Genomic DNA, 23,535 nt, shown 5'->3' on the forward strand with positions numbered 1-23,535 from the left:
GACCTAATAATCAGCCATGATTTTAGGAACATCATTCATCAACAACGTTCAAAGGACACAGATGATCGAGAAGGAAAAAAAATCTCTTGTTTATCCATAATGTGTTCTGTGGAGTGAGGGTTTTAGTCATGATCCCAAGAAGGTCAGATCATTTGCTCAGCTAGTCCACAAATATGTCAGGGGAACAGATCAGCATGTAGGGGTCAATACAATGAAACAGCAAGCAGCAGTAAATTAATGAACTTCAAACCATTCAAACTAACTTCAACCAAGTAAAATCAATCACCAGTTTGCCCTAGAGTACGCAATCAAAGGTAGAGTGATCCCGAATGCAATAATGCACCATATTGCCAAAAGGTGCATTATTTTTAATTTTATATTTTAACTTTATATATGTATATTTGAATGACATACCATGCCATTCTGGGAATGCTTCGGATGAGGTATAGGGATTTTATGGGAATATTTGACCATTCCTCTTGAAAGTCTTGTTGTACTCTCTGCTCTTATTCATCCCAAACATATTAATCCGGGTTAAGGTCAGGGCTCTGGGCAGGTAACCAAATTTCTTCACACCCAACTCGCTCATCCATTTAGGCTCATCGATTTAGGGATGGCCTCTTCCTGTTCCAAAGCAAGGTCCATACCTTGCTTTGGAACAGGAAGAGGCCATCCCTAAATCGTTCCCACAAAGTCCAAAATGCCTTTCACTGGAACACCAATCTCAACCCCCAAAAAACAGTCCCACGGCATAATACTCTGCCAAACCGAGATTTGTCTATTGGACTGGCAGATGTGTCACTCCAGGGAACATGTATAGCATTTATCAGATGCCCATTAGCCAAAGCGCCTTACATTCAATAGTTACAGAGACAGTCCCCCTCGAGACACTGAGTATTAAGTTGCTTGCTTTTTTTTACTTTAAAGAGGTTGAACCAGGACATTGTGATCTTATGGTTCATGGTAAGTGTCTTAGCCACTAGGCTAGTACTACTCCTAACATGTCTCCACTGTTATAGAGTCCAGTGATGTATTTCATGCCGTTTTCCATTGCAATTGGTGATGTAGAGCTTCCACTAAGCTCTATACACAATGGTCTTGAGCTAATCTGTTGGCCACGTAAAGTTTTGAGGTCTGAGGTAGCTGTTGCCTTGGCACAAAGTTGGCCCTGTGCTACTCTGCTATGTGCTGACCCCAATCTATAATTTTACATGGCCTACTACAACTTTGTGGCAGAGTTGGCTGAATTGGCTTCCCAATTGATTCCACTTTGTTATAATGCCACAGTTGAAGAGGAATAGTTGGTATTGAGGAAAAGTCACAAATTGACTTGCTGCACAGGTGGCATTGTTAATACACCCGCGACCATGGAATTGACTGGAACACCTAAATTCAAATACTTTTGGTATATAAAGAATAAAACTGATAATTCCTCAGTAAATACAGTTTTTCTGTACAGAATCTACAGATTCATTACAGCACAGATAAGTAGATGCAGCTAATGAAAACAACTTTGATTGGAGATTGGCCACTTCACAGCTGACAAATGCTACCAAATGTGAGCTATTTCACAGATTTAACACCATTTCAGGGGTGTCTGGAATGACAGGATCATGCCTCGGAGAAAACGTATTCCCCACTTGAATTGAATTGAATTAAGCCTCTGGCTCTATAAATTATTAACACATGTCATTCACACCAAGGCCAGTCCTACGAAGAGAACAAATTACAATAAAAAATCTGAAAGGTTCTGTAATGAGCTTTTAATCAGGGTGTCATTTGTGCCATGTCAATGGATAAATCAATGTTGAACATTAGGGTAAGGTCCCATGGGGCACTATGGGCTTTCAGTGACCATTCAGCCACATGAAGAAAGCAGTCCTTAATGATCTGACAGTCGCCACCAAGAGCAAGGTCGCCCATTGTCAGTTGTATTATGCTGACACAAGTGCTAAGTGGTTCAATTGCTCAATACTTTGCACTGAGCGGGAAGCAGAAACGGGTTTTTATGGCTCTTGTTTCAACATCGGTTCTTGTGAAACAGTTTCATTTCTTTCACCACCTCTATTTTACACTTGTCTTTGATAATAGAGGAATCATCTCTTTTTACATTATTGCCAGTAACAGTCGGGTGTCCACTTTGCATCTTATTGTCAGTTTCGTGACAGATATTTTCAGAACAGCTTTGCATACGCCATTGTGAAGTTTTGCACATGTTTCTGATTTCTAAAATGAGTTTCCCCATATGTGAAGCAAGCATGACCAGAAATATGTGAGCTGCAGATAGTAACAGGCACCCTTTCACCTAGAAGTGTTCTGTACTCATGCAATATTACACCTGGACATGTTTCAGCCTGTCATGTTTTGCAGTTCAGGTGGACTCCTCTCGCAGTCAAGCCCTCGCAGTATGTGCTATCCAACAGATCAAATATTTTCTATCCTGAAGGAAGCATTCTTTGGACATGGGAGCTTCACTTGTCAGCTCCTGACACACACTGCAGCCAAAGAGCTCTATGTTGTGGCTGCATCTGGTTCTGCGCACTGTAAGTGAAGCACAAAATGTGAGAAATAAAGCCCAAGCTTCTCTCACAGTTAGCAGAAAAGGGCATGACGATGACACACAGCACAGCTTGTACCAGGCTACTTACGTCTGGCTGGGTTGAGAGACTCGTGATCTGATTCTACACAGATGCGGAAATCCTGGGGGAACACTCTTTCCCCCAGTGTCTGTCTTGCTGTTTCAGTGTGGGCTGTGGTGGTCATGTGATCCTCCTCTCAGGGCCTGAAAAAGATATCCGTTGTTTTCAGAGAAAACAAACTGAGTCCCGGGTTCAGGGCAGTCGTTGACCCCTCTGACCTTCTGGTCTGACCTGTTTTGGCATGTAAAGATCTTTGGGTGTGGTCTTACAGAATTTTTTTGGCTCTCAGGTAAGGCTGACAGTGCCCTCAAGCAGTGAAACTACCTGTTTTCCTCAACTACAAGTTATTTTAAAATAGCAGTTTTCTTGCCGAAAATCTGGAAGAGTTAACCCCGCCCACATGCTGTGGCTTTGGTGGGCGGGGCCAACGCGCACATTGTGTCTGGCGACTCGGAGTTGGCGGCGGGGACAGTCGCGCGAGATGGACTGTGATACAACGTAGCAGACAAGTTGTCCTGAAGTCCCCGTAGCGGCTGGGGACTATGCCCGGCGCCGACTGCGCCGACGGGAGAAGTTCGTACGAAGTGGAGACATACCAGCGCGGCGCGAGCGGAACGGTGAGTACCGGGAGGCGGTCGCCGCTGTCGCCGCCGTTGTCACCGGTTCATTCAAACCGTCGCGCGGAATTTCGACAGTAGAGCGACAGTCTATTGCGGACCCGACGTGAGGCGCGATTATATTATATAACGTCTTACCATTCGCCCAGTTTCCGTTGTTCTCCTGTAAATGTCGCGGGGACGTGCCGGACCACAGCGACACCTGGCCCGTTGCTGCTGTTGTCACATGGATCTGTCACTCTTCCACGCGTCTCTTCATTATGTTCATTTTACGCATTCCTCGCATTTTTGCTGCATTACTAACCGACGTCTTGTAAAGCAGCAGTCTTCAGGCATGGAGTAATTAATAAAATAAAGATCTAGCAGCACATGGACGGAATGCGTCCAGGCAGGAAGCAGCGGGAAATCCCTGTCAGACAGTAAGGCCCTCCCAACCAGCTCAAAAATCTTATCTATAACATGTAGGCCATATTTTTACAGGCACTAAACCATGTTGCTTTTATAACACCGGGCAACAGCCACAAAACTATGCCGGGACAAAGCAAGCTCAGTCCACCAAGTGTCTTTGTGTAACACTGCATGGTTCCGCCACATGAAGGACCGTGGAATTTCAGCGTTCCATGCGATTCAAAGTCAACATATTTTTTAATTCTGTGAATGTATCTGTACTAGCAGTTTTGCTTTTATGGTTGCACCTAGAAGACCAGACATTCGGTAATGAAATTCGTAATAATGCACATAATGTATTATTGACGTCACGTGAAGGACATGGGCATACGAGATGCTCGCACCTCATAGAAGCTCTGGTTTTTCTAGTGACAGCGTCTGTAGCTCTGACCTGTTCAGCTGCTCGATCACGTCTCTCCTTCGTGGTAGTTCTGCTTCTGTGTTGAAATGGAGGTGGACAACCTGCTAACAGGCCAGAGGCAACATGCTGTGAAAGCATCATTCCACTCTAAAACATCTGGGAGGTCACCGTGACTGTTGCTTATGATCAGCTATGTTTAATAACCAACTAATGGAAGTATCTCACAATTCCTGGCAGTGGAGCTTATGGGAATTGCTGCAAGGTCTCCTTGTGCTAAGGAATATGTTATTTGGGATTTGAGCATCTGGTAGGTAAGGTATTGCTGTGGTCTCTTTGGGAAAAATCTATTCTCCTCCTCTCTTTTTCCTGACAACCTTCTGCTTCCCAGATGTTATTTTCCAGACAACAGGGACAGTGGTTGACAGACGTGCAGAACATCTACCTGCCAACTTGACTGCATTTGTGTTTGATCGATGAGGTCAAACTTAGCCGAGGAAGTGACGCACCAAATGCACTTTCAGTGCTGCCTAGACAAGCTGTGTGGGTGTGAACGAGCATCTCGGGAAGACAGCCATGTCAGCCTGTGATGGACAGGAGAGCCTTGTCAGCCTGTGCCGGAGACATGAGCCATGTTGGCCTGTGCTGGAGAGGAGAGCCGTGTCGGCCTGTGCTGGACTTCAGAACCACGTCTGCCTCTGATGGACAGGAGAGCTGTGTCTGCCTGTGATGGTCAGGAGAGCCATGTCTGCCTGTGATGGACGGGAGAGCCGTGTCGGCCTGTGTTGGACGGGAGAGCTGTGTCTGCCTGTGTTGGACGGGAGAGCTGTGTCTGCCTGTGTTGGACAGGAGAGCTGTGTCTGCCTGTGTTGGACGGGAGAGCCTTGTCTGCCTGTGATGGACAGGAGAGCTGTGTCTGCCTATGTTGGACAAGAGAACCCTTGTTGGCCTGTGCTGGACTTCTGAGCCACGTCCGCCTGTTCTGGGGAGGTGAGCCGTGTCTGCCTGTGATGGACAGGAGAGCCTTGTCTGCCTGTGATGGACAGGAGAGCCTTGTCTGCCTGTGATGGACAGGAGAGCCGTGTAGGCCTGTGTTGGACGGAGAGCCTTGTCGGCCTGTGCCGGAGACATGAGCCATGTTGGCCTGTGCTGGAGAGGAGAGCCGTGTCGGCCTGTGCTGGACTTCAGAACCACGTCTGCCTCTGATGGACAGGAGAGCTGTGTCTGCCTGTGATGGTCAGGAGAGCCATGTCTGCCTGTGATGGACGGGAGAGCCGTGTCGGCCTGTGTTGGACGGGAGAGCCTTGTCGGCCTGTGATGGACAGGAGAGCTGTGTCTGCCTGTGTTGGACGGGAGAGCCTTGTCTGCCTGTGATGGACAGGAGAGCTGTGTCTGCCTATGTTGGACAAGAGAACCCTTGTTGGCCTGTGCTGGACTTCTGAGCCACGTCCGCCTGTTCTGGGGAGGTGAGCCGTGTCTGCCTGTGATGGACAGGAGAGCCTTGTCTGCCTGTGATGGACAGGAGAGCCGTGTCGGCCTGTGATGGACAGGAGAGCCGTGTAGGCCTGTGATGGACAGGAGAGCCGTGTCGGCCTGTGTTGGACGGAGAGCCTTGTCTGCCTGTGATGGACAGGAGAGCCTTGTCTGCCTGTGATGGACAGGAGAGCCTTGTCTGCCTGTGTTGGACGGGAGAGCCTTGTCTGCCTGTGTTGTACGGGAGAGCCGTGTCGGCCTGTGTTGGACGGGAGAGCCGTGTCGGCCTGTGTTGGACGGGAGAGCCATGTCGGCCTGTGATGGACAGGAGAGCCTTGTCGGCCTGTGATGGACAGGAGAGCCTTGTCGGCCTGTGATGGACAGGAGAGCCTTGTCGGCCTGTGATGGACAGGAGAGCCTTGTCTGCTTGTGTTGGACGGGAGAGCCGTGTCAGCCTGTGATGGACAGGAGAGCCTTGTCTGCCTGTGTTGGACGGGAGAGCCGTGTCGGCCTGTGTTGGACGGGAGAGCCTTGTCGGCCTGTGATGGACAGGAGAGCCTTGTCGGCCTGTGCTGGACTTCAGAGCCACGTCCGCCTGTCCTGGCCAGGTGAGCCGTCTCGGCATGTGATGGACATGATCTCTGTGTTGGACAATGTGTGTCTGCTGTAGTGACAGACACTGTACAGAAAGCTATGGACTTTTATTGTCAAGCTATTCATGAGCAGAATCTGTGAATGAAAAGTAACTTCTCCCTGAGTTCTCCTTTGTGCTCAAGTGCTCATTTATACTGGCAGTTATGCTATTGCATTTCTAATCCTAATAAATAGATCAAGGTATCAAATTTTAGTTTAGTTCAAATGGAAATTCATGATTGAATAAATAGACTTTTTATCTTTCCATGCACGGAAACCATCCGAATCTTGCCCCTGTAGATCTTTTCCAGATATTTCTTGAGTGTGTGCATGTGTCGCCTGGAGCAGGCCAGTGGTCCAGCGTGGGGCACTTGTTCACACCACTCACGTTCACACTCATCATTTGTTCAGTGCATCATTCTCAACAAATAAGACCGTGTTTGGTCAATGCCATTTATGACAAAGAGAGCGACAATGATTTTATTTTGCTCCCTTTTGTCTCCGAGAGCCATTATTCCAGGGGTTAAATGGAAGGTAAATGTCTGATTGGAATATCAGTACTACAATATATCTATGCAGATGTGTTCAGAAGGACTGCAAGGTGCTGTTCTTTATAAGCTCTCCATTTTTTCTCAGCTCTCTGCTCTCTGTCTTTGTCTGGACCCTGAGCAGAGGAGGCAGGGATGTGTCAGGCTCCATGATCGTCAATGCTCACACTGCCCATTGTGTCTCTGTGCGTGTGTGTGCGTGTGTGTTAGTGTTATAATCAGAAACACATGACTTCACACTTATGGCCTGCATTTGGTTAATGACCCGCTTCCAGTAATGTGAACTCGAGTAGCTCATACAACGCGCTGTTGTCAGCACAAGTTCAAGTTTCTGTTTTCAGGATAAACTTCAACCCCCTTATTGCTTGCTTGTTGACTCCCTTTTATGACAACCTTTTAGAGTTTAATTTACAAGTTGCATGTCTGCAAAGTTGTACAAAAGATAACGACAATGGTCTAAATGATGTTTACCGTGGATGGTTTCTGTTTAATGTACAGTCCGTAGTGGCCGATGGGATAAATTATTCTTTGCTGGTAGCTTCAAAGTATCGATTCCTGCTGTGTGCAGCTATATGGAGACATTTTGAGCAGCATCCTCTGACTTTCATTAACTTTGTAGAAAGTCTCCCAAAACTGCCAAGCTTGCAGGTTTCAGGCCTAATAAAAATGTCCACCTCTTTACTGGCCGTTCCATGCCAAGTGCCCAAATTAGCTTACACTCTAAAACGGGATGCATCCACATCGTGGAGACTTCCATCTTTTAGGCGCCGATGTGCGGAGTGATTTAGGAGGAGAGGAGCATTTCATCAAGGCTTTCAGACTGAAGGTTCCTTGCTGTCCAGAGCTTTGGTGATAACTCACCTCACTGGATTTATATGCTTCCGTTTTTATTAATATCTTGCATTCCTCAGCTCTGTCAGGTCTGGGTGCCTTCCTGTACTTCTGTTCTGCTGCAACAGCTAAAAGACAAAATCCATCTTAAAAATTATTTTGCTGCAAAATATTGTTGTCTTTATGCATGCAATAATGTGCCCTTTGTCTATAAACATTTTAGGGCCTACATTTTAATATACTATTAAAATACTGTTACTGTTTATACTTAATCCCTTTAAAAATAATCTGTTTCTATCTAAGCCACTTCGATATCGGAAGGTAACATGAACTGAACTGATGCAGTAAGGAGCTTCTTTTCTTATCCCACATTTTCTTATACTGATTGTTGATTGTTACCCTTAAAATTGTTAAAGAACTGTGCAAACTGTCTTATTAACTCACTGCTATGATCACCAGTGAGAGTACAAGCATTTCCACCTCATGTGCCATGTGAAGATTGGACTCTGGATCAGTGGAAGAAGGTTATGTGGTTTAATGTGGTCCAGATTTAACCTGATCGAGTGATGGGTAAGAAGAGAAGTGCATGAAGTGATGCAGCCAGGGGCAGTGGTGGCCTAGCGGTTAAGGAAGCGGCCCAGTTATCAGAAGGTTGCCGGTTCGAATCCCGATCTGCCGTCCCCACACACTGCTCCCCGGGCACCTGTCATGGCTGCCCACTGCTCACTCAGGGTGATTGGTTAAATGCACAGGACAAATTTCACTGTGTGCACCGTGTGCTGTGCTGCTGTGTATCACATGTGACAATCACTTCACTTCACTTCCATCATGGCCAGTTCCTTACTGTGGAGAAGCTGGTGTGAGCGGTGCTATAATCTGGGGTTACTGCAGTTGGTCAGGTCGAGATTCAGCATCACTATGAGGTCAGATGACTACATGAATCTACTGAATGATGTGCTGGAAAAGAATTTGCACAGTGTCCCATCATCTCTACAAGAAATGAATGCAACTCATGGAACATTGCAGATGGTTGTCGAAACAATGCCACAGCGAATGCTTACCATAATTGAGGCTAATAGCGGTCTAATAAAATATGAAATTGTGTGACTTCATTTTTTTCCTATGCAAGCAGTTTATTATTAAACAAGTGCATATATAACCAAGTGCACAGGAAATAATTAGGGACCAAAACACGTTCTTCACTTAAGTTCTCTTCTCTCAGGCCATTGTGCTGAAATGATGACTGATCTTGTCACACAGCAGCATGTCAGGACTGCAAGGCTGAGTGATGACCCCCCCGTCATATCTCACATTTATCTCAGCAATTACAGCACCCAGTCTAACCGGTTTCACTCTACCAAGCGCCCTCAGCATGCTAATAGCCTCCATTCTTGTGAGGGCTGTAAGGAGGACACATGGGTTTCAGGGGGACACGGATTCCATGAGGAGACCAAGGGCGTGCCCTGAGGGCTGAGTTAGGCTTGTCTCTGTTTCTTTCGATGCATCGGTTATAACTGGAGGGCTGCAATGTTGGCAGCTGACTCAGAGAGGAACCTCGGCTCATCAGACAGGTTTCAGGTGGTTTCCAGAGAAGTCCTTCCAAGGCGTGCTGAAAGCGCATGCGCCATCATTAAGAACCTTTTTCCAGGGAAACCTGTTCTGCTCCTCAGATGCCTGTGACCCATGTTTGACTGGGCAAAGGTCGTCTGCATTTGCAGAAGCTGCGATATCGGATCAGAGTTACTGTGGAAGCGTCTTCATCATAATTCATCACAGGAAATATCATTCTGCCAGCGCACCACCGCATTACCGCGCTATTCAAGGTACCAACAACAGTGTTATTAAATACTAACGGGGTGACGTCAATGGCGAGGCTCTGGCAGCACAGCCTTGTTTAAAGCTCGATTTATTTTTAATTAGTCCACAGATATTCGGATAGAATCTGTAATGGTGACACGACTGAGTCTAATCCAGTATCATTTATCAGATACATTTTCTGTGACAATCAGGCCATAATCCAGTCAAGTGATGCCATCAGATGTCATATTGGAAATCCCAATATGAGTTCTTACTGAACACAGGACTCCTGTGTGGCACACATGACACTGTTGACAGGTTATTTAGGCTGAATCATCACACTCTTTGGCTCTCTTGAAATGAATAAGTAGATGGGTTGGCATTCTAACAGGATTCTGTACATTTGGGTTAGTCTGACAATCCATTTTTTCAATTATTGCCTTATTTCAATAGAATTCCTTAATTGACTCAGGGATGGTGGTCAAGGACATGGTTGTCTACAGGGGGAGTTGTTTACAACAAATAATATAAAATAATATATGGCCATAGATTAAAATAATTATTGATTGTGGCCATAAACTTTTTGTGAATTATTGCAATTTATTCCTGTTCATCGTGGTTTTCTGAGCCACAATCTGTGAGCTGCCAATGTTTTTCGTGTTTCCTGAGAAGGTTTCATGATTTGGCTGAAAAAGGAGGTGGCAGTAAAGCGATATGTTCTGCAGTAGATGCGAGAGATTGAAGATGTGTTGCTGGAGAAGGGTCTGAAAATGAGAACAGACTGTTGGGATTGATATATGACCTGCATCTTCCAGACGAAACAACTCCATTAGCATACACTGATTGCTTTTTTAACCTGTGCTGAACTGATAAATGAGCTCTGATAGCAGCACAGTGACTCAAACTGGTGACTCGACCTGGTGGCAGCAGGTGGATCGAATTTAACTGCTCATTTTTCATCGCACTTCAGGAAGTGACGGAGTGGCTGATGAAGTCATAAGTCTGTTTTGGAAATGTGTTCCAGTTCTAGTCAGTTCTGAGTCTGGTATGTTTGTATGTTTCAACCAGGTTGCCAGTTCACCCTTGTGAATGTGTTGGTCCCTGTGGGCTCATGCTGGGTTAAATTCTGACTCTTCTGCTTGTTTTGGCTGCAGTTGTTGTGCTGCTGTGTCTGAGTCGTAAAGCAGCGAGGCGGAGAGGTTTACGCATGTTGCAGTCAATACTGCCAGCCTGTCTGAAATGCGCCTGATTTATCCGATTTACCAGACTTGCCAGAAGTTTATCTGCAATTCCTGTCAAGAGGCTTCACTAACATTGTTGCGTCCTTCATGTGAAGGTTAAGATGGCAGGACTGAATTCCATAGGTTGCAGAGTAGGGCTGTGCTCAACATAGAAATATGGGCAAATATCTGAATCATATACTTGATGATCTGTATCATATGGTGACCTTTGATTCTTAGTACACATAATTAAGTGACTAATCAAAGTGCAGATGCTAATCAAGCTCAGTCATGCTGATGGGAGAGCTGGATAGAAACCATGTGTTGTTTCATCAAGTCTGATCATTATTTTACTGCTCATCAGCATTTCAGAAAAAAATAACAGCTACTGCTCCAGACTGCATGAATTGGGTGAACTAATTGTAGGGTCCTTTCAAATGTGAACCACTTTTATTTTACAAATGGCAGAATTTGTAATATTGTGAAAGAGTTCTTTGCATGAATTGGATATATTATTTAAATGTAAATGGTTTACAAAGGCAAACAGTAAATGCTCAAGCACTTTGTTAAACAGTGATAAAATTTGATTTTTTTTCATATTGAATTTGTTTTTTTATCCCCATCCACTCCATAATCACAATGTTTTTAGGTGAATGAATACATTTCTAATGGAAAACATGGAATAAAGAACAAATTGGGGCTCTAATTCTTTTTTGTGCCAATGTTGGCTCTGGCTGTCTGTCAATCCAGAATTCCCGGATCAAGGTGGTTCCGTAATCAATATATGAATGTTTTGTGACATGCGTTGTTGTTTTGTATTGATGCATATCTTAAAACACTTGTGTATTATATGTGATGTTTCTACCAATTTTCATGACTGTTTTACCCAAAACGAATTATTTAATTAATATATATTGTGAAGTGCGGCAGTGGTGGCCTAGCAGTTAAGAAAGCGGCCCCGTAATCAGAAGGTTGCCAGTTCGAATGCCGATCTTTCAAAGTGCCACTGAGGTGCCACTGACAAAGCACCGTCCCCACACACTGCTCCCCGGGCACCTGTCATGGCTGCCCACTACTCACCAAGGGTGATGGGTTAAAAGCAAAGGACACATTTCCTTGTGTGCACCGTGTGCTGTGCTGTGTATCACAATGACAATCACCTCACTTTCTCATCGTTTGTTTATAAAATCATCATAAGTTTATAATATTTGTTGTACTCTCAAGCTATTTGGTAATAGTCAGACACAGACATATTTATTTATTTATTATTATTTTGACTTGGCCAAAATCTTCCTCTTTTTTTCTTTTTTGCCACATATCTCCTCCTGCAGTTTTCATCGTACAACCTCCAAACTTTACACATGTATGTGTACATGTGTACATGCTCTGGGGTGTGCTTTTGCTTTTCTAAGCAATACGTGACTCTGCCCACGTGCCACACCCAGCCTTTTTTCCTATTGACTTAACATGGGACCACATTTTGACGGGCTCTAACAACCACAATTTTTAGGGTAGACACCCGAAACTCAATATCCATCACCTTCATGACCCCCTCTTTGCGTTCAACCCCTTTTTTTCCTTAATGGCCAGGCCCACGCTCCTCCTTTTAATCCGCTTTTTTCCCCATTTACTTATAATGGGAACTTTAACCCATTCTCATTTCAACACATTTACATGAAACTTGGTAAACACCTTCATCTGAGGCCAACTTCATTTTCTAGTACCTCCTACGACGAGGCCATGCCCACACTCCTCATTTTCATCCCCTCTTTGTTCCCATTCTCTTATAATGTGAAATTTCAACTATCACTTGCCGTCTCTGCCATTCGAACAGGGTATGCCCCAAGGCCCCTATTGCAAGTCCCTCCTATGAATAGGCCACGCCCCTCTAAAGGAAGAAACCCCACCTTTAATATATCCCGCATCTCCATATCCCCCTTTTTTTATTCTTCCCCTTTATTCTTAAATATCTTGTTTATCTAGGCCACGCCCACACTCCAATTATTCCGCATTCACTTATAATGAGAATTTTAACCCATTCCCAGTCCCTCACATTTCATCCTATTTCCATAAGACTTGGTACACACCTTCATCTGAGTCCCACCTACATGTAGACCACGGCCCTGAAGAAAACCATGCCCCTTTCAACACGCCTTCAGTAAATCGCGCATAGCCAAACAGACTTTGCCAGTCAACAAGCAACACCCTCTGTGAGATGCCACACCCCCCTAACAAACCACGGTCCCCCAAAAATCTCTTTGATCTCTTTGTCCTTTTATTTTAAAAAAAAAATCTGCTTTCCAAGCCAAAATCGGAGTTTGTTCACGAACTTCCCTTTTCTAGTTTCAGTCTTATCAGTTCATTATAATATTATTGTCAAAGTAATAAAAAGGAAGCAGTCACTTCCCAGAGAATAGTTATGTTTCATTTAGCCATTAAAAGAAGCACTTTGCAAGTAAAGGCAAGGATGAGACTGATTACATATGAAGCTGTCCTGTTACTGTGGGTGTTCACAACAGAGATCTGAGAAAATGTGTTTGTGGCTAACACTGGCTGTGCAGTAGATTTATGAACACCAGCCTAGATTTGTGCAAGCATTCCCAAACTCTGTTTTTAAAATGATTTATTTAATCCTGACTCTGTGTACATGTTGTATTCATTTGTATGCATTAATTTGTAGACATATGGCTGTCTGAAACTTTATTTAGTTTAAGATAATGTTGCAAATAATCTAATAATTAAACACATCATTTGACCCCTATGTTACTGAGCAAGTGACTGGTGATTACACATTTACAGGTGAGAAGTGACACCACCCCTCTGCTATGTTCCCTCCACTGTCTCCCAGTAGCTGCATGCATCAGATTCAAAATACTGATGCTGGCCTACAAAGCCAAACATGGAGTAGCCCCATCCTACCTCACAGCCCTTATTACACCTCGCACTGCACCTCGTATACTCCAAGCCTCCAGTACTGCTCGCCTAGTCCCTCCATCTCTGAAGGTAAAAGGAAGATGTTGTCAGAATCCGGTCCGAAATGGGGTTACTCCGGTCCGGATCAGGATCCGGGCCGGAGTTTAATTGTTGTCCTGTGTAATGTTCCCTAATCGTTTTCACCTGTGTTAATTGTATAAAGCTGCCCTGTTCGTTTCCGTCCGCTGTCAGGTCTTTGAAGTTATGTTCCGTGTTCACCAGTGTCTACGTCTCGGATGTCTCCCCTGTCCTGTGATTCACAATTAAACCCCTGTTCCGTGATGTCAGGTGAAAGCGTCCTCCATTCCTTGTCATTCCTCGTCACTCTTCGTCCTCCTCTCCGTTCACCCGCCGCGTCATGCCCGCATGGACGTGACAGATGTTCATCTAGACTCTTCTCTGTTTCTGTCTTGTCTTGAAAGCATGTTGTAAGTCGCTCTGGATAAGGCCGTCTGCCAAATGCCTTAAATGTACGGAACAAACAAAAAAAACTGGTTTGAAATGACACATGTATTGATCTTGAAACAGTAGCAAGATCTTTCATTTTTATATCTACATCTCCCTGTGGTTCTCACCAGTGTCTCTGCCAGTGTGACTTATTGTTAAAGGTCATTTGGGCTTCTTATAGATGATGTCCTGTTCCTATTGGAGCGAGCTTTTTATACTGTATGGGGCTAAAGTATAAAAGTTTACTTTGGCTCGACCCAATCTTTGTATGCAGAAATAATCTTTCAGTCATTTCAAACTCATCAGCAAAGTATGTTCAGCTGCTTCAGCCAGATCTACTGCTTGGATTTTTCTTTTCTGGGCCATGTTCTGGCCCAGTCTCAGCAGACAAACACGGATGGTCACTTTCAGCACTCTGCCATCAGAGCAGGTCTCAGTACTGTGCGTGCTTTTTTCATGAAGTGGGATTATTGAGGAGCAACACTGAATTGGAAACCAAAGACCTGAGGTACAGAAAACCTAAAAACAAAAGTCGTGTCCTTAGCTGTGCTAAAACTGTGAAATTCACAGGTTGGTGTTGATCACTATGCAAGCTAATGTAACCGTAACCGTAGTGACTTCATTAACCTGCATTTCGGCCAGATGTTCCCTTTGTATTGTTTCGGTCTGTGGTAGAAGTGAAATGTGACTTTTGCTGTGACTTTGATTGGACCTAATGGACCTTCAGGACTTTAGTCCAAGTACATTTAATCCACACAGAGTAATAGTTGTTTAAAAAAAGTTTTGCCAATAAAAGGGACCGATGATAATCTGTTTGCTTTTTCCATTGAAAACATATGACACAGTCTGCCCTGGAGACTTTTACAATGTAAAAACGTGACAAATTCTGTCCAGCAAATGCCTGTTCTTGCCTAGACACATCCCTCAGAGGTAAGAGAAGCGTGGGTGTACAGAGCTACTCATCAGTACTCCAGCTCTGTGTTGTTGAGTGGAGAGGTGTGGATTAAGGTCCTGCTTGTGTGTAAACATGTCTGCACTCGACCTCTGGCTATGTACAGATGGTGGACATATCTGTGTGTCTGACCTTAAACAACACAGATGTCAGAATCTGAGTGGACGCCTTGGCCTTGCTCTGAGCTGGGATACAGCAAGCCAGCTTCTATCAGATCTTTGAACAGGATGATCAGAAAAGGCCTTACATCTAGTTAGGAAGGAGAACACTGCTGGGTTTTCTCTAGAGGGTACGGGGTGGCTTGTGTTTTAAAATGAGAGGCTAAATTAGGATTGAGGACACGGATAGAGATTATGTCTTGGAGACAGATCTGTTCTCTCCCTCATCCTTCATGTGGGCTCTGGTTAGCTTGAACTGATGGAAGTAGACTGCTGCAGCCACCACATAGGAACATGAGAACTTTTAGTCTCAGCCACATGCAACACCCCCCCCGACCAGCTGAAGTTTGTTTCAATAAGTCAACTCTGGTGCATGATGGCCCTGTTGTTTCTCTACATTTTACATTTACAGCATTTACCAGACACCCTTATCCAGAGTGACTTACAATCAGTAGATACAGGGACTCCTGTGTGTGTGTCAGACCTTGCATCAGGAGGAAGTCAGTATCTACTGTGTGGCAATCTGGCCATGAGTCACATTTGGTCTCCTCCTGATGGGTCGAGTGGTGCATGTGTTGAAAATGCCTACATGGACATGCAGCTGAAACTGTGCTGGTGGAATTAACTCGTTTCTCCATGTCACCATTTATTCCTTTAATCATCTGAGGTACTGTACTTCTTTGAAGTCACATCCTGCACAGATATGTGTGTTTGTGTGTGTGTGTGTGTGTGTGTGTGTGTGTGTGTGTGTGTGTGTGTGTATGTGTGTGTGTTGGCCCACCTCTTTTCCCCTGGAGGAGTCAGTTATTCTGGCTTTTGACATTCCTTGTCTTTGGATGCTTTTTCTGGATTTGGCTTTCCTCTCAAAAGCACTTTCAACATCCGCCAAGAGCTAAAATATGCTGAGACGTTTTATGAACCCCGTCTCATACGGCAAGATCCCAAACTCTAAGGTACATTTTCATAACACACTGAACAGAAACTGAGCATTGTAAGAAGCGCAAGCAAAAAACAAAAACACACACAGAAACGTCACCACTGTCACCCAAATAAACTGTGCAGTTCTTACATGAAAATATTATTTTTAGTAATAACATAGGGTAGTAATTGTGTGGGGGTGGTGTAATAGGGTAGTAATAGGGTGGTAGTAGCCTAGTGGTAACACACTCGTCTATGAACCAGAAAACCCAGGTTCAAACCCCACTTACTAACAAAAATTACAGCCACTTTGAGATTTCCCGGGAGGCGCCATTTTGGTGTGTGTAAATGCTAATGAGGAGGAGAGAGGTGGGAGGAGAGCGACCTAAAGAAGTGAAATTGCATTCACAGAAATTGCGTCTGTGTTTATTCGGAAATAAAATTATCCCGGTGGTTATTCAGGGTCTCCTGTGATGGAACTAAAAAATACATTTGTATTCATTTTTACATCCAATCACCGAGCAACTGCAATGCTTTGCACATTTGTAAGCCATGACGATCGGTGGAGATAATGTTTTAAGGGAGGGGTGGGAAATTCTGTCGGCGGACAAAGCATGAGAAACGGGAGGTAACCTTTCCTTTTATGACGACATAAGGGGACAAATTCCAGATCAGACTGTCTGACCTGCTGCTCTCTGAACGGCAAAGCAGAATGACCTATTGTAATTTCTAACCACTGCAGCACCATAGACAGGCCAGGGTATTAACTCATATTAATGTTAAATAATCGCATGTCATGGGACCTTTAAGCTCCTTGTTGTGCTATTTAAGATAAGAGATGAACTGAATGTGTAGTAGGGTGTTACTTTGGTTCCATGACCTTGAGTAGATTTGGATGACCTCTAATGACTGTGCAGTACTGGGTTGTAAGCGCTGTGTTTGCTCTGTTCCTGCGTAAATCCTGCTGTTTACTATGACTCACACAAGCCAGTCTCTGAGCACAGAGCTTTTCCTAACTGCTGCGCGGTCTGTCACAAAGGTGTGTTCACCCAGCAAAACATTGGCAAGCAGGGGTGTTTAGTAATGCCTCTAAGGTTCCCAGCCACATTCACTCATGGATTCACTCATGCATTGCAGATAGGCAGTGGAAAGAAAATGTCCAGAGCTTCTGTTGGAATAATATAATATAGTGTCAAATGGGTTTGTCTCGATGATTTTCAGTCCCCAAAGCTGACCTGAATGGAGTGTTGCCAATCCTGCATGCTGTCACAAAAAGTCACGGCAGTTTTTGCCTGTCAGCTATCTTGGTATGTGCCCTGTAAACAGGAGTGACATGAAATTGCACAGCCACAGTGTGTAGTGAACACTGCCTACAATGTACGTCTCTTTTCATTTAGTCAGACAGGTTCATGTCAGTCTGTTATCATACACACAACACACACAGTTTGCATTTTGCCTTAGATTTTTCTCAGTGTGAAATTCTCATTATATATTTACAGCATTCATCAGACACCCTCATACAGAGTGATTTACAGTCAGTAGTAACAGTCCACCTGGAGACACTCAGAGTTAAGTGTCTTGCTCGGGGACACAATTAATCTGGGGTTTGAAGCTTGGACTTTGTGGTCTTCTTGTTTCATAGGCGGGCGTGTTACCCACTAGGCCCCTACCTTCTTGTACCAAATACATTTCCTTTCATAATAGACAGAAAATGAACCGCAGCACTAATGCTGTCAGCAGGCACTCCACTCAGCTCTCAACATAATGAAGCCACGCCACAGTAACACACTCTCCTTCAGTCATTTCTTCATGCAGGATTTTTCTGCCTTCGTGTCAGTGTGGAGGCAGTGCAATGAATTTGTGTGAGAAATCCCACTGAATTAAATGGTGTATGTTTATCTGCTAATATATCAGCGGTATGAACGCACAATGACCTCAGGCCACATTAACGCCTCTACGCGAGACAAGAATCTCACCAAGAGAACATTTTCTGCACTGCTATTTCAACCAACATGGCAAGGCTGAGCTCTAGTGGCACCTGTTATATTTCAGCAGGGTTTCGGCGCTTCATTGGGTGTGTCAAACTGGATGTGACAATCATTGTGCTGCACCAGCAGAGGAAGGGAGTATGGCCGACAGCGAAAACAGGATGTTTTTCTTCCCTGGACGGAGCTTCCTTGAGAAGCCTTTATAAAACACTAACTTGCCCAAGAGGTCCTGCACTGCACTCTTTTAGGCCTTAGTCTGTCTGTATTACTGTATTACTGCTGAAATTACTGTACCTTTTGCAGAGTGGGGGAAATAATTATTTGATCACTTACAAAGAGATGATCAGTCTACAATATGGCAGAGTTGTATAAATAGTGAGTTATAGAACAATAACCAAAAAGGAATTTACAAAGAAAAAGGCATTTTAAAATTGTTATAAATTCATTTACATTTTTATGAATTAAATAAGTTATCACAGAGTTCAGTTGTTTCTTGTAGTTGCCACAAGGTTTGCATGTATCTCAGGAGGGACTTTGTCCCAAACCTCTTTGCAGCTGAGGGAAAGAGGATCTCACCCAAGATTAAACAATACATGTCCCCATCCATCCTCCCTTTGATGTGGTGCTGTTGTCCTGTTCCCTTGGCTGAAAAACACCCCCAAAACACCCACAGGATGTCAGTCCTTCATGGAGTAGTGTGTTACCAACTGTTTTCATGTTGAATATGATCTGAGCTGCCTTGAGATCATTGATAAGTTCCTCCTGAGTAGTTCTGCGCTGGTTCCACACTGTTCTCATCATTATTGAAACTCTACGAGGTGAGATCTTGTGTGGTGCTCCAGACCAATGAGATTGGCTGTTATTTTGTTTTTATTGTCATCTTCTCATCCAGCTGCTTGATTATGGTTTTGTAGCCCATTCCAGCCTTGTGTAGGTCCACAATCTTGTCCCTGACATCCCTGGAAAACTCTTTGGTCTTGGCCATGGTGCAGAGTTTAAGATTGATTGCTTCTATGGATGGTGTCTTTTATATTTTTCTGCCTTTTTCTGTTATTGTTCTGTACATCACCTTTCAACTAAATCTACCACTAAAATTATAGACTGAGTATTTCTTAATTTCTCCTTATGATTTCACTAAAAGTCCTGTGCTAGCAACTTATTTTCTGATAAGCTTCATCAATAACCACTCTAATTAATCACAAATTTTGCAATGAATAAATCACACTTAGTCATGAGCAGTTGCAATTGTGTGATTACAACTAATTAATGACAATCAACTGCAGAGTTGATTTCCGTGTTTTTCCATGGCGCCAGTGGGGTGGTAGTAGCCTAGTGGGTAACACACTCGCCTACAAACCAGAGGACCCAGGTTCAAATCCCACTTACTACCATTGTGTCCCTGAGAAAGACACTTAACCTTAAGTTGCTCCAGGGGGGACTGTCCCTGTAACTACTGATTGTAAGGCGCTCTGGATAAGGGAATCTGATAAATGCTGAAAATGTGTTTGATATTGATATTGCATATTGGCACTCCTTGAATTCTTCTCGTCCAGTCAGAATGTCTGGTCACTTGTGAGCTAGGCCATTTATCTGCCATTTCTCTCTTGCAGATGGACCCGAGCGACAGGGGGTATGTCCTCAGCATTCCTGTGCCAAACCATTGCTGTGGCTCAGATACCAACCTGGACCTCCACTCTACCTCCTCCGTCGAGTCCAGCAGCCAGAAGAGCCGTCTGAACCTGGACGTGCTGCAACAGAAGATCCTTAAGGTGACCGAACAGCTGAAGATCGAGCAGACGGCCAGCGATGACAATGTGGCCGAGTTCCTCAAACTCATCAACAGCGCGGACAAGCAGCAGGCTGCCCGCATCCGTCAGGTGTTTGAGAAGAAGAACCAGAAGTCGGCGCACAGCATCGCCCAGCTCCAGCGCAAACTGGAGCAGTACCACCGCCGACTGAAAGAGGGCGAAAGCAGCAGCAATAATGGCTCTTCCAAACACAACACATCCAACACATCCATAAATGCCTCCCCGTCTGGCACTTTGAAAGAAGAGGCTGCTGCTACCAGCCCTGGGGCAAGCGCAAAGGGCTTACAGAAGGATATGAGTGGGACGGGGCGCCATGCTGCCCTGGACAAGATCAAGACCATCGGCCCGGGTGTCTCGCTTTCGCCGCCATCCTTCTTCAAGCCTCGCGAGTTTGCCAATCTAATCCGCAACAAGTTTGGAAGCGCCGACAACATCACCCAGCTCAAGAACTCTCTGGAAGAGCCCCCAAACTTTCAACAAGATGGCAATGGGAGGCGTGGCCTCAGTGGCAGTGCAACAATGATGGACAAGTCCAAGGTCCCCAGCGATGATGAGTGTTCCTCGGGGACTTCAGCATCTGCTGACAGCAATGGGAACCTGCTGGCAGCCACAGGCGAGTCACCTGACCGACTGGAGATGCTTCTGGATGAGCTCGTGGAGATCAGGGCTTCACAGACTCAACTTGTTGAGGTCATGGAGACCCTCAAGAACCACTTCCAGGGTGACTATGAAATCCTCTCACATACACTACAAGAGGAGAAATACAAGTAAGCAGAGATTCTCTTCTCTTTCATGTGACTGATGGTTTGAAGGCATGATTCATCTGTTCAGGTTGTCTGATAGACACTAGTTATCTGGCATGTGTTGTGCACTTTTGGAACATCGGCAGCGCTCAGGAATGACTCAAGATGTTACCATTATGGATATGAAAAAGGATCTGCATCTTATAGTCACACACCTTTGTCCTAAACTTTACGCTCATTTGAAATGAGTGTAGAATATGTTGTAAAAAGAATAATAAATAATCAAAGATTTAAACAAAGATGTACTGTGTTAGGGTTAAACTGTCAGTATTGCTTCTTTAATCAGTGTAACTGCTTTCAGCTCTACTAAGATCTACTTCTCTACTAATGCTTTTCTAACAATGAATGAAGCTTTTAAAGTGACTGACTTGGGTCAATGAACACAGCATTCATTTAGAACCCAAGACTAAGTGTTGCTGAAAAAGTTCCTCTCTACATGTATGCAGATATTTCATCATTAACAGTCATTTACAGCCATCATAATTGCTAGATTTTTTATCATGTTATTTAGAGGGCATTTCTAAAAGACTCAACATGGGGACAGAGGTTTTCTGGTTAAACATGAATTAAATTGGATTACTTACTTCCTATACATATAGAAACACATTTAGAAAGATTTCCTGGGTGTTTTTTAGTTATTTAGTTCCACTTTTATAGTTATAGCTGTGGGCTTTTATTACCCTAGAGACTTTTTGGGTACCTGTCAGGCATCACTTAAATATTTTTTTCTTTCAATCACCAGCCAAAAGTTCTATCTTAAGTTCTATCTTTAAAAGGATGGCAATAAGCAGATCTCTAACCTTGAGTATGTCTATAACTAACTGGCTCCTGGTCCCTTTCGGGTTTATAACGTGACAACATTCTCACTCTCTCTGGCTCAAAGGTATGAGAGGCTTGAGGACCAGTTGCATGACCTCACAGAACTCCATCAAAACGAGCTGGTCAATCTGAAGCAGGAACTGACCAGTATAGAGGAGAAAGTGGCCTACCAGGCTAACGAGAGGACAAGAGACCTTCAGGTACATCCACATCCGGGCATGTGAGCTGTGGGCCGAGTGTCTGGGATTGGAAATGTGATGCTGTTTTCCCTTCTGTCAACCAGGAGGCGCTGGAGACCTGTCAGACTCGGTTGGCCAAGCTGGAGCTGCAGCAGCAGCAGCAGCAGGTGGTGCAGAGGGAAGGCGGCACCGATGCGCGAGTGCTGCTTGGCCGTTGCATCAACATCCTGCTTGCCCTGGCCACTGTCATCCTGGTATGTGTCTCCACGGCAGCCAAGTTCGCTGCGCCCCTGCTGCGCAGCCGGATGCACGTGCTGCTCAGCACCCTGGCTCTGCTGCTGCTGGCATTCTGTTGGAGGCACTGGGACCAGCTGCAGTCTCTATTGGTGCGCCTTCTTCTGCCTGGCTGAGACCCTTCTTTCAGGTGGTTGGACACTCGTGTGGACCGTGCCATGATGAGGGTGGACAAGAAAGTCTTCATTTTAGATTGACGATTCTGTCACCACTGTCCCTCATTTCTCTCTGTCCCTTGTCCATCATTCTTGAAGATTAGTCGAGCAAAAGTGCAATATGTGGTTTAATTTTGACATGGAGAGTATTGTGTGCATGTGTTTTAACACTTCCTAATTCTGATCATGGGGACAAAAATCTGACAGATTATAGAGCCTGACTCCACCCATGTTCCTGCTTTTTTCTTTTAAAAAAGTTTCTTTGGGCTGTGGGGGATTCATTCCAAATATGTTCTGTGTGTTTGTCCCTGAAAAAAAGTTATTTCTGAATACTTCGTTGCAATTGAATATTATCTTGGGGAGTGGCTTTTAAATATGATAACATATCCCTACTCTCGTGATAATGAATTTTCATTGTATGTTAAACCATGCATTTTAGAGATTCTGTAATGTAAGAGCAACCGAAACACTGCTATCAAATACAGCTCCACTAACCTAACTCCACTAATCCTGCCAAAGCCTTCCAACCCGGAGAGGAAATGCATGTCATTCATTTGCCTTAGAAAAGTATTGAGTCTTTGTCAGGTTTTTATTAAATCTGTGTTGTATTTTTGTACATATTTTCTCAGATGGTAAAATGCAGAATAAAACTTCCTTTTTCAAGAAAAAGGCCTGTGTGGGTACTTAATTCTAAGTGTGTACATTATGTACAGTACAACCTCTCTTCTTACCACTAGAGGGCGCTGGTGCAGCATTTTAAACTACATGCCCATGCAATCATTTTACATTTAAGATCTATTGTATAGGAAGTGTGTGCCAATTTATATCAATGTAATATTGATTGAGAATGAGTTATTGGTGCTGATGTGCTGTGGTCATATAATACAGTACAACTCGAGTTTCAGCATTGAAATTATACATCAGTTTACACTTTAATACTTGTTTATGTCTGTTGAGACAATAAAGCCTTGAAAGAAGCATATTTAGACGTGAGATGTCCTGTTCCTAAGCACTTCATTCAGCCGCAATTGAAAACCATGATCAGTGTAATATGCCAGAATGGTGCTTCAGAGTGTGATTTTGTAAGTAGCAGCCAGCAGATTGTAAACAAAAATAATTTACATCTTTACAAAGTTACATCTTCTTTGGACACATTTTACAATCATACATGTTGGAAATGTTGGGGTGGGGGTGTCGGATGATGAATTCTATATTGATAAAAACAGCAAGCTAAAGCTGCATCTTATGTGAGTCGTATGTGAGCCAGCTGTTTTTTTTTTTTATATAGCAGGACTGGGACGTGTTCCCAGGAATGCTGTCAACGGAACAGAGCCGTTGGGTCCCCCACTCTGCCAGCATAGACTGGGTCTGCTGGCTGGCATTGCCAGCTCTGCAGAGGACAGGCCGAGGGACACAGGAATTGATTATTCGGTGTGTTGCTGTTGTCAGACTTCTCATGAACCCACAGAGACATGCTG

At 44.4% G+C, this 23,535-nt stretch overlaps 1 protein-coding gene and 1 long non-coding RNA gene across 2 annotated transcripts; one reads left to right on the top strand and one right to left on the bottom strand.

The window, feature by feature from the left end:
• Window positions 1–1,748: 1,748 nt before the first annotated feature.
• On the bottom strand, window positions 1,749–3,650 carry LOC114794931 (uncharacterized). The gene is made up of 3 exons (XR_003750406.1): window positions 3,395–3,650; window positions 2,649–2,782; window positions 1,749–2,541 (listed from the first exon to the last, which is right to left on the bottom strand). It is a non-coding gene; the product is annotated as an uncharacterized LOC114794931 (long non-coding RNA).
• On the top strand, window positions 2,885–22,726 carry LOC114794930 (transmembrane and coiled-coil domain protein 3-like). The gene is made up of 4 exons (XM_028987804.1): window positions 2,885–3,256; window positions 19,610–20,574; window positions 21,494–21,629; window positions 21,713–22,726. The coding sequence occupies exons 1-4, from the start codon at window positions 3,182–3,184 to the stop codon at window positions 22,016–22,018; spliced, it is 1,482 nt and encodes a 493-aa protein (XP_028843637.1). The 5' UTR covers window positions 2,885–3,181; the 3' UTR covers window positions 22,019–22,726.
• The last annotated feature ends 809 nt before the right edge of the window (window positions 22,727–23,535 follow it).

Source organism: Denticeps clupeoides, chromosome 7, assembly GCF_900700375.1.
Source record: "Denticeps clupeoides chromosome 7, fDenClu1.1, whole genome shotgun sequence".
Lineage (NCBI taxonomy): Eukaryota > Metazoa > Chordata > Actinopteri > Clupeiformes > Denticipitidae > Denticeps > Denticeps clupeoides.

What these genes read in the sequence shown, in the direction of transcription:
- LOC114794930 (XM_028987804.1), top strand. Translation starts at nt 3,182, where the DNA reads ATGCCCGGCGCCGACTGCGCCGACGGGAGAAGTTCGTACGAAGTGGAG. An exon ending in AGCGCGGCGCGAGCGGAACG is followed by an intron (nt 3,257 to 19,609) that starts GTGAGTACCGGG and finishes TCTCTCTTGCAG; the next exon opens with ATGGACCCGAGCGACAGGGG. An exon ending in CTACAAGAGGAGAAATACAA is followed by an intron (nt 20,575 to 21,493) that starts GTAAGCAGAGAT and finishes TCTGGCTCAAAG; the next exon opens with GTATGAGAGGCTTGAGGACC.